Below are 13191 nucleotides of genomic sequence, written 5' to 3' on the forward strand. Positions count from 1 at the left end.
CAGTCTCATACCCAGTGATCCCACCTCAGGCCCCCTCTATACACCAACCCGTGCGTGTCCCACATCGGCCCTTCTGCCTCAGGAAGATACCCATTCCAACAATAATTGTACTCGACACGCTGCTGCTCAACCTCGTAGAAATGATCAAACTGAGCGTTTAATGCGTCTTCTAGAGTGTGGACGTCCCCCTCGGGATGTAGGACCTGCCAGGGCCGCCTGCAGGTGCTCCCAGTACAGGACTTCATGACAAGCAAAAGAGAGTCTAAGCGAGCGACGACCTTGCCGATAGGAAGACTGGCGACTGTTGACGAACTGGTGTTGGATGATGATGAAAGGAGGTTTTCAAGCTGCCCCGGATCGACCTGGAAACTCATGGTCAGCATCAGCTTTTTCTGTCTGCGTGTGCACAAGATATATTCGTGAATTCATACATCCATATCGTAAAGCTCGCGCTCGTTGTTGCACCATATCGAATAGTACAAATTGTAACCAGAACCCACTATCCTGATGGCTTTGTATGTGTTGTGTTCATGGAGCTCGCCTGTTTTCATATCAGTAAATATAAACATCAAAAGGGGAAGGCAAACCCGTCCATACGTCCATATATTCCTTCGCCACCAGCGAAGCCCCAATATTCCACATTCACATGCTCACGTCTGCGCTGACTAGCACTCTCGATGTCAAGATCAGACCTCGTCACCGGAATAGCAGTTCCATCAAAATCCTCGCGCTGGGGGATCCCCAACAGGTCAAAGAACGTCGGCGCGAGGTCTGTGTGGCTGGTTATAATGTCAGTTGTGTGGTTTGCTGCCACTCCGGGGCCGCGAATAATAAACGGAATGTTGATATCTTCCTCGTAGCCGCAAGATTTCCCCGGCTGGAGGCGATGCTGGCCAATATGGAATCCGTTGTCGCTGCTGTATATGATGTAGGTATCTTCCATGATGCCGTGCTGATGCACTCGCTCAATAAGGCCATCCACCATCTCGTCTACTGCCTGCAGAGCTCGGAGCCGCTGGCGGTAGAAGTGATCATTCCAGTCGACGTTGGTCTGGTTTTGCTGCTCGAGATGCAGGAGCCAGTTGGCACCAGATGGCTATGGACTCTGGTCAACTAACAGAGCCGAATGTGGGTATGTTCTGTTTACGTACCTGGTCAGGATTGAAGTTCTTGGTCCGAGGAACCTTCACGTCTTCAAACAGATGCTCGTGTCTCTTGGCAGAGACGGGTGCACCGTAGAGGAAGACTGGATCTGGATCTAAGATGCTCCCGCTCATTTGGATGTCTGCGTGCGGAGCACTCGGGGCGATAGTCAAAAAGAAGGGCTGCTCGGCGCTAACTGCCTCGTCGAGAAGGCTGTATGCCTTTTGTGTTAGTACGTCGGTGACATACTCTCCTTCGTAGCTTCGAGGCTCTTCGCCTGTGCGTCGAAAAGTGCTGTTGAGGTAATTGTACGTGAACGGGTCTAGGAGGAAATCCTAGAATGCGGGATCAGTAGACTTCTCTCATGGAAGATGAACACATCTTACTGAGGTGGTGAAGCCAGCAGCATAGGGCGAGTTGTAGTTGTCCACGGTGTGGACATTGAAGAGCTTGCCCGTGTAATATGTATTATATCCAGCTTGCTGCAGCCAGACTGGTAAATAGTTTTCGTTGAAACCCTGCGTGACAAACTTGGGATAACCACCTAGGATATATTCAGCTTATGATTCCCGTAATAAGAGCGAGATCTGTACCGTATGGAGGGTTCACATCGGTGATGTTTGTATTATGCGCTGCCTTGCCAGTCCAAAGAGTCACTCTCGACGGGCAACAGACCGCCGTGGTGCAATAGTGTTTGGTAAAGGATGTGCCTTGATCCAGGAGATGCTTCTTGACATGTGGCATCCATTCCAGTGAGTCGAGATGTACATCTTGATCGTCTGTCAGAACAAAAATAATATTCGGGCGACGCCCATTGACTGTGCCAGGCCCCGGACGCAGGGAGCTGAGAACTTCTTGACTCGGAGCAAAAAAGGCGTGCACTCCGACAATGTCGCCGAACCCCAAGAGCAGACTTGCGATGTGGGGAATTCGCATGGCGGCTTTTGTTGGAATCTGTCACTTCCGGATTAGCGCCAATGGGTTGCTGCGATGCTGTTCTTGAGCATGCAAGCGTGATGCCGTCTTTTTCAAGATGGATGACGAGAGCTCGGCTTAGAAAATTTCGTGGGAACCTTCCATGAGCCAAAATATTAGAATTTAGTCGAACTTCGGAGCGGCTCCGGGTTAACTAAAGCGATGGCGCAAGCATACCCCAAGCCCCGGGCGGATATAACCGCCATCTACAGCGGGGTACATACACGCGGTCGCCCTGCTAGTGGCCATAGCGCAATCCTTCTTATTACCTTCGGAAATGGTTTTCCATGGTGCAACGCGGTGTAGGCATGGCGCAAGCTACCGAGGGTAGCCACTTACTGGTGGACTCGCCGCCGGAAATCGGACAGGCCCAAGTACAAGAGTTTGGAATCTCGAGTACTAGACTGGCCTTTCCCCTTTCCCCGCACAAACTTCAGTTCTTCAATTTTGCATTATGCCGATTTCTGAGGCTTTCGGGGAGCAGCAGGCCACAGCTACAATGACGACAGATGTCCGTGTGGCCGGTATCGAAGACGACGATGAACAATTGACTGATCTCAAACCGCAAGTGCTCAACGCTGAGGCTAAAGCGGCCACGGACGCCGAGCATGCCCTGAGCCTTGGAGAGGCCATTAACAAATTCCCCAAGGCCATGGCATGGTCTGTTTTGCTTTCGACCGCCATTGCAATGGAAGGGTATGACAGTGTCTTGGTGAACCAGTTCCTCGCGTTCCCATCCTTTGTTGAGCGCTACGGCACGATTGGGGCGGACGGAAAGCCGGCCATATCAGCGGCCTGGCAAGCAGGTCTGTCAAATGGAGCCCGCGTGGGTGAAATCATGGGCCTAGCTCTGAATGGTTGGATTGCGGAGATCTTTGGGTTCAAAAGGACGATGCTAGGTACTCTCGTCCTGCTGACCTTCCTCATTTTCATTCCTTTCTTCGCGCAAAATATTGCGACTTTGCAAGCGGCTCAAGTCTTGTTGGGCATTCCATGGGGTGTCTTTCAGACTTTGACCACGGCTTATGCTGCCGAGGTCTGCCCGGTAGCTCTTCGAGCCTATCTCACCAGTTACGTGAACATGATGTGGGGATTGGGACAGCTCATTGCCTCCGGTGTGCTACGTGGATTCCTCAGTCGCACCGACCAGTGGGCGTATCGTATTCCTTTCGCGCTGCAGTGGTTGTGGCCGGTCCCCCTTATTATCGGTATCTCCTTCGCGCCAGAGTCGCCGTGGTGGTTGGTTCGCCAAAATCGAAACGATGATGCCCGGAAGGCTTTGGCACGATTGTCGTCCGCAGCCACCGAAGCCGAACTCGATCATACCGTTTCGATGATGATTCACACCAACGAGATGGAGAAGCAGGTTTCAGTTGGAACTACTTACCTGGATTGCTTCCGGGGGGTCAACCTGCGCCGCACAGAGATTACATGCATCGCCTGGCTGATCCAGTCCGCAAGTGGCGCGAGTCTCATGGGTTACGCTGCCTACTTCTTTGAGCAAGCAGGCCTATCTACTGACGTTTCATTTGACTTTTCCATCTCCCTATATGCCCTCTCCATGATTGGTGTTCTTCTCTCCTGGTTCGCCATGACATACCTCGGCCGTCGCACGATTTACTTAACGGGTCTCATTGGTCAATTTGCCATGCTGATGGGCATCGGCTTCGCGAGTCTCGCGTCGAGTGCCACAAACACGGCTCCTTCTTATGCTATTGGAAGTCTTCTTCTTGTTTACACCCTGATCTATGATATCGGCGTCGGCACTGTCGCGTACTCCATGGTCGCCGAAACCCCATCGACTCGACTGCGCACCAAAACTATCGTCCTCGCCCGGAATCTCTACAATGTCCAGGGAATCATTAATGGAGTTATTACACCATACATGCTCAATGAAACTGCTTGGAATTGGAAAGCAAAGGCCGGATTCTTCTGGGCGGGCACGAGTTTCCTGTGTTTGGTTTGGACGTTCTTTCGGCTGCCAGAACCGAAAGGACGTACTTATGGGGAGCTTGATGTGCTGTTCGAGAACGGAGTCAGTGCCAGAAAGTTCAAGACCACGGTGGTTGATCCATTCGCAGTTGATGGCAGCCAGGCGTTGGATGTGGCGGTGGTTGGGGAAGAGAAGACTCAGGTTGCTGTTCAGACCGCCGACGCCCCTCGATCATGATCGCTGTTAGAATCAATTACTTCCCTCGATATTCGAAAGCATATAAGATGAGGATCTCATCATAATATATTTATCTTGATGATATTTATACCTGCCCGCAAGTGTCGGGTGGTTGACAACCTAGGATGTATATTCTGATCCTAAGGCCGCTATCGCCTGCCGTACCCAGCGCCCCTCGTAATAGGCCGTGAATACGAGCTCGCCAAGCAGAAATAACAGGCGAAGCTAAAATACCCCTCTGTGGTTGACTTCCTCACAAAAAAAGACAAATCCACTCCTTTTGCACCTCCAAGTCCTGCACAAGTCCAATGGACCCTCTTTCCCTCGCCGCCTCGCTCGCCGGCGTCATCACTACATCAACCCAGATTCTCGGCATCATCAACACCGTCAACTCCAAGAACAACGAAGAGCTAGACTCCCTCTCCCGAGAGGTGACAGCCGTCCGTGCTATTCTCTTCCAGATCCAGCGGATCATCCAGCTCCAATCTGCGAAACCAACCAAAAGCTCTGAATGGCTAGAAGCGCTCAATGATACGCTCGATGACTGTGGGGATCTGTACCTCGGCTTGCAGAAGGAGTTGCAGGGATTATCTTATCATTCCAAGTTTGACGCGCTCAAGAAAAAGATCAAATGGACGCTCAAAGAGAAGAATATTCTCGAGACGCTGAGGAAATTGGAGAGCTACAAGCTATCATTGGACTTGTTGCTTTCGGTTCAGACTAGGTAGGCTTTGGCTAATATTCTGCGATATGGAAGCTTATAGTGGACAGCACGACAACGTCGAATATTGAAGACATACTTGTCCAGGTGCAGAAGAAGCTCTCGCTGAAATCTGCTGAGTCTCCTGCTGTGCAGACACCTCTTTCCTGGAGAAAGAACCTAGCAGGATTCGTTGCAAAGCCTGCGCAGACGCAGAACCAAAACAACTCAGCAGCATTCAGTGATACACAGAGTACTCTTGTACCCGACGACTTGGATGATAATATGTCCTCATTATTCCTGGACCAAAGACAACGGGCTGGAACGGACCAGGCGCCTACGGTATCAATCAAGATGAAGGTGCCGATGCGCCAGATCTTAACAGCCCAGATCTAACGAGCGTTTGCGAAATGTGAGTATCTCAAGAAAGCAGAAACTATTAACTGCAGCTAACTCAAATGTGTCAGAGAAATCGGTCACCAAACGATCAGCCTCATCTGCGGCTGGGAAGAGTCATCAATAAACGCGGCTATCAAACCAATCCGGGCCCATATCCTCTTCAAAGGGCCATCGCAGAGTGATCTTTACTTTCTGCAGCTGGGAGAATGTGAGTCAGCATCACCAAAACTCATGGCACTAGATACTGACCTCGACATCGTCAGCCTTGAGCAACAAACTCATCGAGCGATTCGTCGTTCCAGTCGGAAACTTGAGTCTTATCATCGCCCGCTGTGACGGGAAAAACTCGGCCTGTCTCCTGGATGACCTAGCTACGCGTGACAATTGCGAGGACTTCCAGCTTTCGGTGGATAAATATGCACTCCAACCTAGCCTAGGAACTCAGCAGATCCTGGTGAACTTTGAGAGTGCACAAGGTATGCACGCCCGTCAAAACCCCCTGGCATGGATTGGGTTCTTACTCCGCTAGATCGTAATAAGTTTCTTGCACACCTATACGGCCTTAGATACCTTCAGCGAATGGACTTTGCATTTGCTTCGATCAATAAATTCTATCACCATTCTCCTTATACAAAGAGGTCAGTTTGCGCAGGGTCTTACATGTGATATAGGAAGAGCTCACCAAGACCATCGCAGGATTCAACACATCCAGCTAGGCTTCATAGATGGAACCGAAAGATCCTACATCTATCCATACCTCGATATCGACTATAGCGTTTCCAATGAACCACCTAGGCTCACGTGTCGAACGAAGCCAAATGGCACAGCCGTAATATTCAGAGAGGACCGTGAGTGAGATATCCTTACGTGGCCCTAGAACATTCACTAACAGCTACAGTATCGACCTTACATATGGAAATAGTCTCAACAGAAACCGTTCTCTGCACGACGCCGGGGGGAAAGACCATCTCAGCTACATTCGGATCTCTGAATGGTAAGAAGCACATATGATTGCACACTCGTAGATAGCTCTAACAACTTGTAGAGTTGGTTCAGACCTTCTATCGCTTACGAGATGCCGTCGAAGAGTGGAGATTGCTCAATACCAAAGGGCTTGATGACTACGAGACAAAGGCAGAATGGTAAGACAGCCGGCAGAGCACATCCCCGACGATGTATACTGACCAGTTTATTAACAGGGAACTCGGAAGCTTCGAATTCCTAGAGAATCTCGGAAGCCGCGAGTTCCAAGAAAGTTCCAAAAGCCAAGTCAGCCCGTTCTGCATGGTTCGCGCCGTTGCAAAGTCCGACCGCGTCTACAAGCGCTTGAAGATAGATATCTTTGACGAAAAGACCTCCGAGAAGCTGGCTTCTTGCTTTGGTAAGCGACGATGTTCATCTGTGCCCAGAATTCAAACTGATAGACTCTAGTGGTTCTTTCGGCCGTCCTCTTTCATAAGAAGCATTTCAGACGGGCGGATCCCAAATTCTTCACTATACCTATGTTCGTGGCTGGGTTCTGGGATTTGAGGAATGGCGGTACGGAAACACCTGATAATTTCCGAGCTGGTCAGGTTCGGATGCATACTAGTGATGACAAGAAGACGTGCGAAGAGCTTGAAGAATTGGTTGAGACCATAATCGAAGGGACTAGAGATGCGCAGAAGCGTTTTCTGTGCGAAGTGGGTCGAGTCTAGCGGAGATGGAGCAGGATTTGCGTTCTGCTAAGGTACGACTGGGATAAAGTGTCTGGCCAAAGAATCAATCAGACGGATACCAGCATAGAATATCAATACCATAGAAAAGGACTTGATTATTGGCATGATATCCTCTTAAACTCCGTATGCGGATAATGAATCCGGGGGAAATTGACCGGAATGATTACTGGCATCTTGTGTCTATCATTAATCGAAGAGTTGTACCAACACGTAGTATCGTAAACAGACAATGGTTAATAGATCGTTAATGGATTGCAGATCCCGTAGCCAACCGCATCCCTGTGGGGCATAGCCAGGGACTAGATCTACATGGACCTGACTTCCTGACTCGTCGGTATGACTCAGCGCCGCAGCGACCTTTCAAGGAATAGTTATAAGACGCAGCAATATCCTAGTTTATCAGTGATCAAACACATTCGAAAATGACCAGCTACACCCATTCCGACACCTTCGATCAAGGCTGGCTCAAAGTCAGCGACCTCCACACGCTGCACTACGAGCAGTATGGCAAGCCAGACGGCAAACCAGGTATGTAGCAACGCAATAAGCTCCCCATGAACGAATTCCTTAGCAGTAGCTGATCCAATGCACAGTCATCTTCCTCCATGGCGGTCCGGGAGGACACACGTCCAAGGGCAATACAGTCTACTTCGACCCTTCCATCTATCGCGTGGTCCTGCTCGACCAGCGCGGTGCTGGCAAATCCACGCCGGTAGCCGAGCTCCGCGAGAACACGACGCAATATCTAGTGTCTGACATCGAGGTCTTGAGAAAACACCTCGCCATCTCTAAATGGCATATTGTTTTCGGCGGCTCGTGGGGTTCCACGCTCGCACTGGTGTATGCGCAAACCCATCCCGAGTCGGTTGGATCGCTGGTCTTGCGGGGGATCTTTACGGTGAGGCGCTCAGAGCTAGAATGGTCGCGTGGACACTTTGGTGCTGCGCAGATTTTTCCAGAGGCTTATGAGGCTTATGTGAATTATCTCCCCAAGGAAGATCGGGACAAGCCTAATGAAGCCTACTATAAGCTGTTGACTTCTGATGATCATGCGGTCAGAGTTGCCGCTGCGAGAGAGTGGAATCGCTGGGATCTGAGCATCGGGGAGTTGAGGCCGGATCCAAATGACATGAAGCGCTTGGAGGATGATGATTGGGTCCTGTCGCATGCGAGGATGGAGGCGCACTATTTCATGCATGGTGCTTGGCTGGAAGAGGGTCAGATCTTGAAGAAAGAGAATCTGGACAAAATCCGGCATATTCCTAGTAAGTATCTAGAGCGCCAAGTTACCACTGTGACTTTGAGCTAACTCGAGGAAATAGCTACTATCGTCCAGGGCCGCTACGACTTGGTTTGCCCTCCCCAGACGGCTTGGGACTTGCACAAGGGATTGCCTCATTCGCGCTTGTTTTGGACACCAGATGGGGGTCACATTGCACAGGTAAGATGGGAGATTTATTCTTCTTGTTATCACTTCGCTAATCTTTTTCATAGGAGCCGGGCACTCACGCAAGGCTGATCGAGGTGTGCGATGAGTACGCAAATCTCGAGGTCACCCAATGAGGGCAATTCAAAACTGTTCACCTACAAGAGGAACAAAATCAAAAACAGATTTTCGTCACATATCATGCAGATTCAATATATAATCTATCTTCTTTTGTTCTCTATGCATGCAAGCATCACCGGACGACCACTGTCACCGGTATATAACAAAGATCAGAAGCCAGCAGACCCAACCCATATAAAACAGACGTAGAAAAATCATAGAACATGGTGGTGGTATCATCATCAAATCATCAAGGAGCACACCGCCAACGGAGAGAAACCAAATATGACAAAATAATGAAGGATATGCGGTATCTATTTACTTCCCCAGCCCGACGCCTTCTTTTCTCCCCCTTATAATCGCCTTCAAGCACTGTCCCACACCATCCAGGTCGCCCAGCAGTCCGACATGACCCCGATCAGTCTTCACCAACCCATCGCGGATAAGGCGATATCCAGGCGGGAGCATCGCAGCCGAAGCAAGACACACACCGTCACCAGCCGCGAAGGCTAGATCATCGTACGAATCCTGATGCTTGATGCCATCACGCGAAGCGACGCGAGCCCCGTACACAGTGGGTACGCTCTTCCCGTACAGCACTGCGGCAGGGGGATATCTGTTTTCGGACTGATGGGCGGGTCGGAAGGCTAGGTTGGACTTGAAGCGTTTGGTTTCTGCAAGGGTACGCTGTAGGTACTCGATAGCCACAGCGCGGGGGATAGTACTCGTCGTAGCAGGTTTGGAGGTTGCGGCACTGCCACGAGGACTTGTAGTGGGACCGACGAGGCCCTCCACGGGTGCCGAGAGCAAGGGGTGTGTTTTTTCAGAGGTAGACGCTGCGACGCCGTTAGGTGTAAATAAGGCCGAGACTGGGCGTTCGGATGCGATGGTGCGCGGAGGATTGCGGGCGGTGATATGCTCGTCCGTCGTGGTCATGGCATGCGAGTGCCGAATGTCCGGAAGATCTTCTGGTTCGTCACGGTTGCTGAGAGAGAACCGCTTCCCGATCAGAGGGAAGCCCTTGCCGGTGGTGGGAGGCAGAGCCGGGGCGATGCAAGGGGAGAGCCGGTACTCGTCCCAAGTACGGGCGTCGAAGAAGTCAATGCGGTATTCCTCCTTGGTATTCTGGTCAATGAAGCAATGTCCATCCTCTGGTAGAAGAGCATAGCTCGTGCGGAAGGTGAAGTTGACCTGAGCTGTCAGGACACGCGAGCTGAGCAGGACGTCGTCACCGTTGCGCATCGGACCCAGGATGTTGACACAGTGCTGGGGCACGCCAGCATACACCACACCCGCAAACAATTCCGGCCGCTGGTTCACGGCATGCCGGGTGATGAGGCCGCCCAGGCTGTGGGCAATGACTGTGGCACCGCGACTGTGTCGCGAGGGAGGAACACCTTCGGGTGGTGGCTGGTTGGACGGCAGGTTCTCCAGAAATGCAATGAGTTTACGCGACAGCAGCTCCGGGCTGAGTCGCCAATCATATCCATAATCCCAGACGCGCAGGTCGCCGCGCAGGGCATTATCGCACTTGCGCAGCCGTTTCATCAGTCGCCTACACACGTCGACCGGCCCAACATGCGACAGCACACCGGACGGAATGATCGTTTCCTCCATGCGCTCCTCAGCTTCAGCCGTTAGGCCGACCTCCAAGTCAACCCGACGCAGGTTCAGCCCGACTTTCATCGGTACCCAGAGCTGCCGGTGTGGCGGCTTGGCCGAGCGCAGAACCGACCCTCGGTAGCCACCCAAAATGACCACATCACCCGTCAGCTCCGCCATTGCCTCTTCCAGAACTGGATTTATTGAGGACGCGATATTCTTCGGAGGAGACGGGGGCGTTTCAATGCCGCGTGCTCGATTGTTATCACCAAATGTGGCCGTCGACTTCGGGCCTCCCAGTTCCGGCATGAATGGCCGAGTACTCCAGTCAGTGCGCATGTCCTGCAGATGCAAGGTCGGCATATTTAGCAGGCGGCTGCTCGAGTCTTGCAGACTGTCCTTGATTGCCTTGAACCGGCTGTTTACTTGCGAGTGGATATTCTCATACAGCGGCCGCTGCTCTAGTGACGAGGCCGTCGACGACGCCCGGAGATACAGCGACTGATCGGACGATGACCGCCGCAGGCTCGGTGGGCGTCCGGGAATCGCTGCGCTGGGCCGCCGGTGGAACGAATGTTTTGCAGCGGAGGCCCTATCCAATGGTGGTAGCTCCGAGATGGGCCGGGAGTCATCACCTTCATATTTATCTTCGCCGTCAACAAATGAGGGGTTTTGTGGGAGCCGCCGATCCAAGGAGTAGGTCCTCGTCTGCAGCCCGGGGCTCAGTTTACTAGGATTCCCAAGTGTTCGACTGCGAGACCGAATTTGATTGCCCGTTCGGAATGGCAGGGAGGGCCGTTTCGTGAGAGAGCCCAAGTCCGGCAGAAATCTTTTCAGCTCGCCAGACCATGCACGCGGCCGTCGCGGCAGCGTGAGCAGGGACCGGGTGAAACTCGACCGTTGGTTGAGAGCTGCAGCATCTTTGGCATCGGGTACAGGAGACTGACGCTCCCCGGGAACTTTTGCAGACGGATATGTCGTCGGAGCTCTGCTTTGCACTGCTGCTACTGCTGCCGCGTCCGAAGCGGACTCCACGGAGTCTGGCTCGGCTGTAAGACCCGACACAAACAGGCCGTCGTCGCTCACGATATCCGGTACTTCGGCAAAGTACCCGCCATTGCTCTCCAGTACTCTATTCTTTTCCTCGGCTGGAGTTGCATGGGCCTTTATGCGGCTCTGGGCACGACCGATGCTCACACCCACGATGTTGCTGGCGGCATCCTCGTCGGCAGGGTCGGCCGGTTGCGGTGGCAGCTCATCGCTATCGGAGCTCGAAGAGGACGCGTAGTTTGACGGGGAGTCGTCGGAGGCGACCAGATTGGAAGACGAGACCGAAGAATAAGAGTCATGGTGCTCTGGCAGCTGTCGTAGGGCCTTGGTGGTCGTGGATGTCTGCTCCGGCAGACCGCTCGGGGAGCGGTCGGCGGAAACGGAGCTCATCGTAGCTGCGCCAGAGTGGCAGTAGCAGGGAGGAACCGATCAGGGTATGAGGTAGTTACAGGTGCGACGGCTTGGACCCAAAAACCTGGATACCGCATGTATGATGCAAGAGCTGTCTGAGCGGCCGCGGCGAATCCAGATTTGACAGATAGAGGACGAACTGCTGGTTTCGCGCAATGTTTTGTCTCTGTGTGAAAAGAATGAGGACATCGTCGATTATAAGCCGTTGCACGCCCGGAAACATGTGGGTGGGTTCCACCGCACAGCCTCCGGGACAGCCGGGAAGAGATTGGGCCGTTCGTCGCGGATTACTACTGAGGCTGAAAGTTTAGTCTGGGGGCCAACCGGGCCCTCGGATCCTTCGGTCGATTTGCACATGGAAATAATCTTTGCTTCATGATTTCCAGACCGACCGACCGAGTTTCTATCGGCGCGAACAAGATCGGCGAGGCACCGTGGACAGGCACGGGAGATCGAAGCACTAAATTTCCCAATTGACCTTGATCTACGACATGACGCTGTACCCAATCAACTCCCCGCCAAGGCACGAAGATTACAGGGAAAAGACAGCCGAAAAGAGTTACAGTCCAACCTGACCAAGCACGGGATCCCGATTGCTGCACAAATCCGCTGCTCTTCTATTAATAATACATCCACGCGAATCAAGCTAGCTTTCGTCGCGCTTCATTGCTCTCGCCCGTAAATTGGCCCGACTGGATCTCTTGCTCGCCCTTTCGCGCAATCTCCTGGTTACGTTCAACACCCTCCTGGTGTCCAACTGCCTTGTCGACGGCCGCATTGAACGTGCCGCGGAGCGCCTCGCCCACGCCCTGGGTACGCCGGATCAGCCTGGGCATGAAGAACCCTAACGCATGAATACATATACTTACATGGATTCCTGCGGTTGTACCGATTACCCCGCGCCCGAATTCCTCGCTGGCGGCATTCGCCCGCCGCTGCGTGTCCGAGCCGAACTTGCCGGAATCCGAGCCCTTGGTTTGGGCTGCCTCCTCCTCCATCTTCACTCGCTGCGCCGTACTGGGTGCGTGCTCGATGCGACTGTCCTGGCTGGCGGCCTGGTCATAGCTGTTTAACGGGGATGCCGGCTGATGGTGGTGGTGATGTGGCCCGCCTGCCGACAACGTCGAGTACCCAGCGCCAGTCGCTGAATTATACCCTGTAGTCGACGGGTCGTACTGCGATCGGGAATCCCGTAGACCAGATGGGTCGCCGGGAGCCCCGGTTGAGGAGCCAGGAGCGACGCCTTGGTTGGAAGTATCGGTCGCTTTAGTAGCACTCATATTTCAGTTTAGTAGATGTGGTGGTGCAAAGCGAATTATTCCACGTCCCTGTCGGCGGCTATATAGATCTGTCGACAAATGACGTCAATATGAACGAAGAACATAAATACTCTAGTCTGAACTTCTGTATGGTTATCTCTACCTCTGACAACTACATATGTAGTTATCTACTGTAAACTATCTTAATAATAAAGCAG

The 13191-nt window shown here is 52.5% G+C and overlaps 6 protein-coding genes across 6 annotated transcripts; 3 read left to right on the top strand and 3 right to left on the bottom strand.

The window, feature by feature from the left end:
• Window positions 1–5: 5 nt before the first annotated feature.
• On the bottom strand, window positions 6–2079 carry N7474_003135 (sulfatase family protein; the record flags this gene model as incomplete). Its single annotated transcript, XM_057194550.1, has 6 exons — window positions 6–362; window positions 432–541; window positions 598–1096; window positions 1152–1478; window positions 1530–1687; window positions 1737–2079. The coding sequence occupies 6 exons, from the start codon at window positions 2077–2079 to the stop codon at window positions 6–8; spliced, it is 1794 nt and encodes a 597-aa protein (XP_057055905.1).
• A 493-nt stretch (window positions 2080–2572) lies between these two features.
• Window positions 2573–4288, top strand: N7474_003136 (sugar transporter; the record flags this gene model as incomplete). Its single annotated transcript, XM_057194551.1, has 1 exon — window positions 2573–4288. One exon carries the CDS (start codon window positions 2573–2575, stop codon window positions 4286–4288), a length of 1716 nt encoding a protein of 571 aa, XP_057055906.1.
• A 308-nt stretch (window positions 4289–4596) lies between these two features.
• N7474_003137 (uncharacterized protein) lies at window positions 4597–7084 on the top strand (the record flags this gene model as incomplete). The annotated part of the gene is made up of 10 exons (XM_057194552.1): window positions 4597–5012; window positions 5060–5241; window positions 5322–5400; window positions 5456–5595; window positions 5651–5863; window positions 6113–6235; window positions 6286–6381; window positions 6433–6529; window positions 6587–6768; window positions 6819–7084. The coding sequence occupies 10 exons, from the start codon at window positions 4597–4599 to the stop codon at window positions 7082–7084; spliced, it is 1794 nt and encodes a 597-aa protein (XP_057055907.1).
• Window positions 7085–7527: 443 nt separating this feature from the next.
• Window positions 7528–8668, top strand: N7474_003138 (uncharacterized protein; the record flags this gene model as incomplete). The annotated part of the gene is made up of 4 exons (XM_057194553.1): window positions 7528–7633; window positions 7699–8370; window positions 8428–8546; window positions 8600–8668. 4 exons carry the CDS (start codon window positions 7528–7530, stop codon window positions 8666–8668), a joined length of 966 nt encoding a protein of 321 aa, XP_057055908.1.
• A 301-nt stretch (window positions 8669–8969) lies between these two features.
• N7474_003139 (uncharacterized protein) lies at window positions 8970–11693 on the bottom strand (the record flags this gene model as incomplete). Its single annotated transcript, XM_057194554.1, has 1 exon — window positions 8970–11693. One exon carries the CDS (start codon window positions 11691–11693, stop codon window positions 8970–8972), a length of 2724 nt encoding a protein of 907 aa, XP_057055909.1.
• A 662-nt stretch (window positions 11694–12355) lies between these two features.
• Window positions 12356–12994, bottom strand: dprC (the record flags this gene model as incomplete). The annotated part of the gene is made up of 2 exons (XM_057194555.1): window positions 12356–12523; window positions 12584–12994. 2 exons carry the CDS (start codon window positions 12992–12994, stop codon window positions 12356–12358), a joined length of 579 nt encoding a protein of 192 aa, XP_057055910.1.
• Window positions 12995–13191: the final 197 nt, after the last annotated feature.

This window comes from Penicillium riverlandense (genome assembly GCF_028828495.1).
Source record: "Penicillium riverlandense strain IBT 135883 chromosome Unknown utg000002l_segment0_segment0, whole genome shotgun sequence".
Taxonomy (NCBI): domain Eukaryota; kingdom Fungi; phylum Ascomycota; class Eurotiomycetes; order Eurotiales; family Aspergillaceae; genus Penicillium; species Penicillium riverlandense.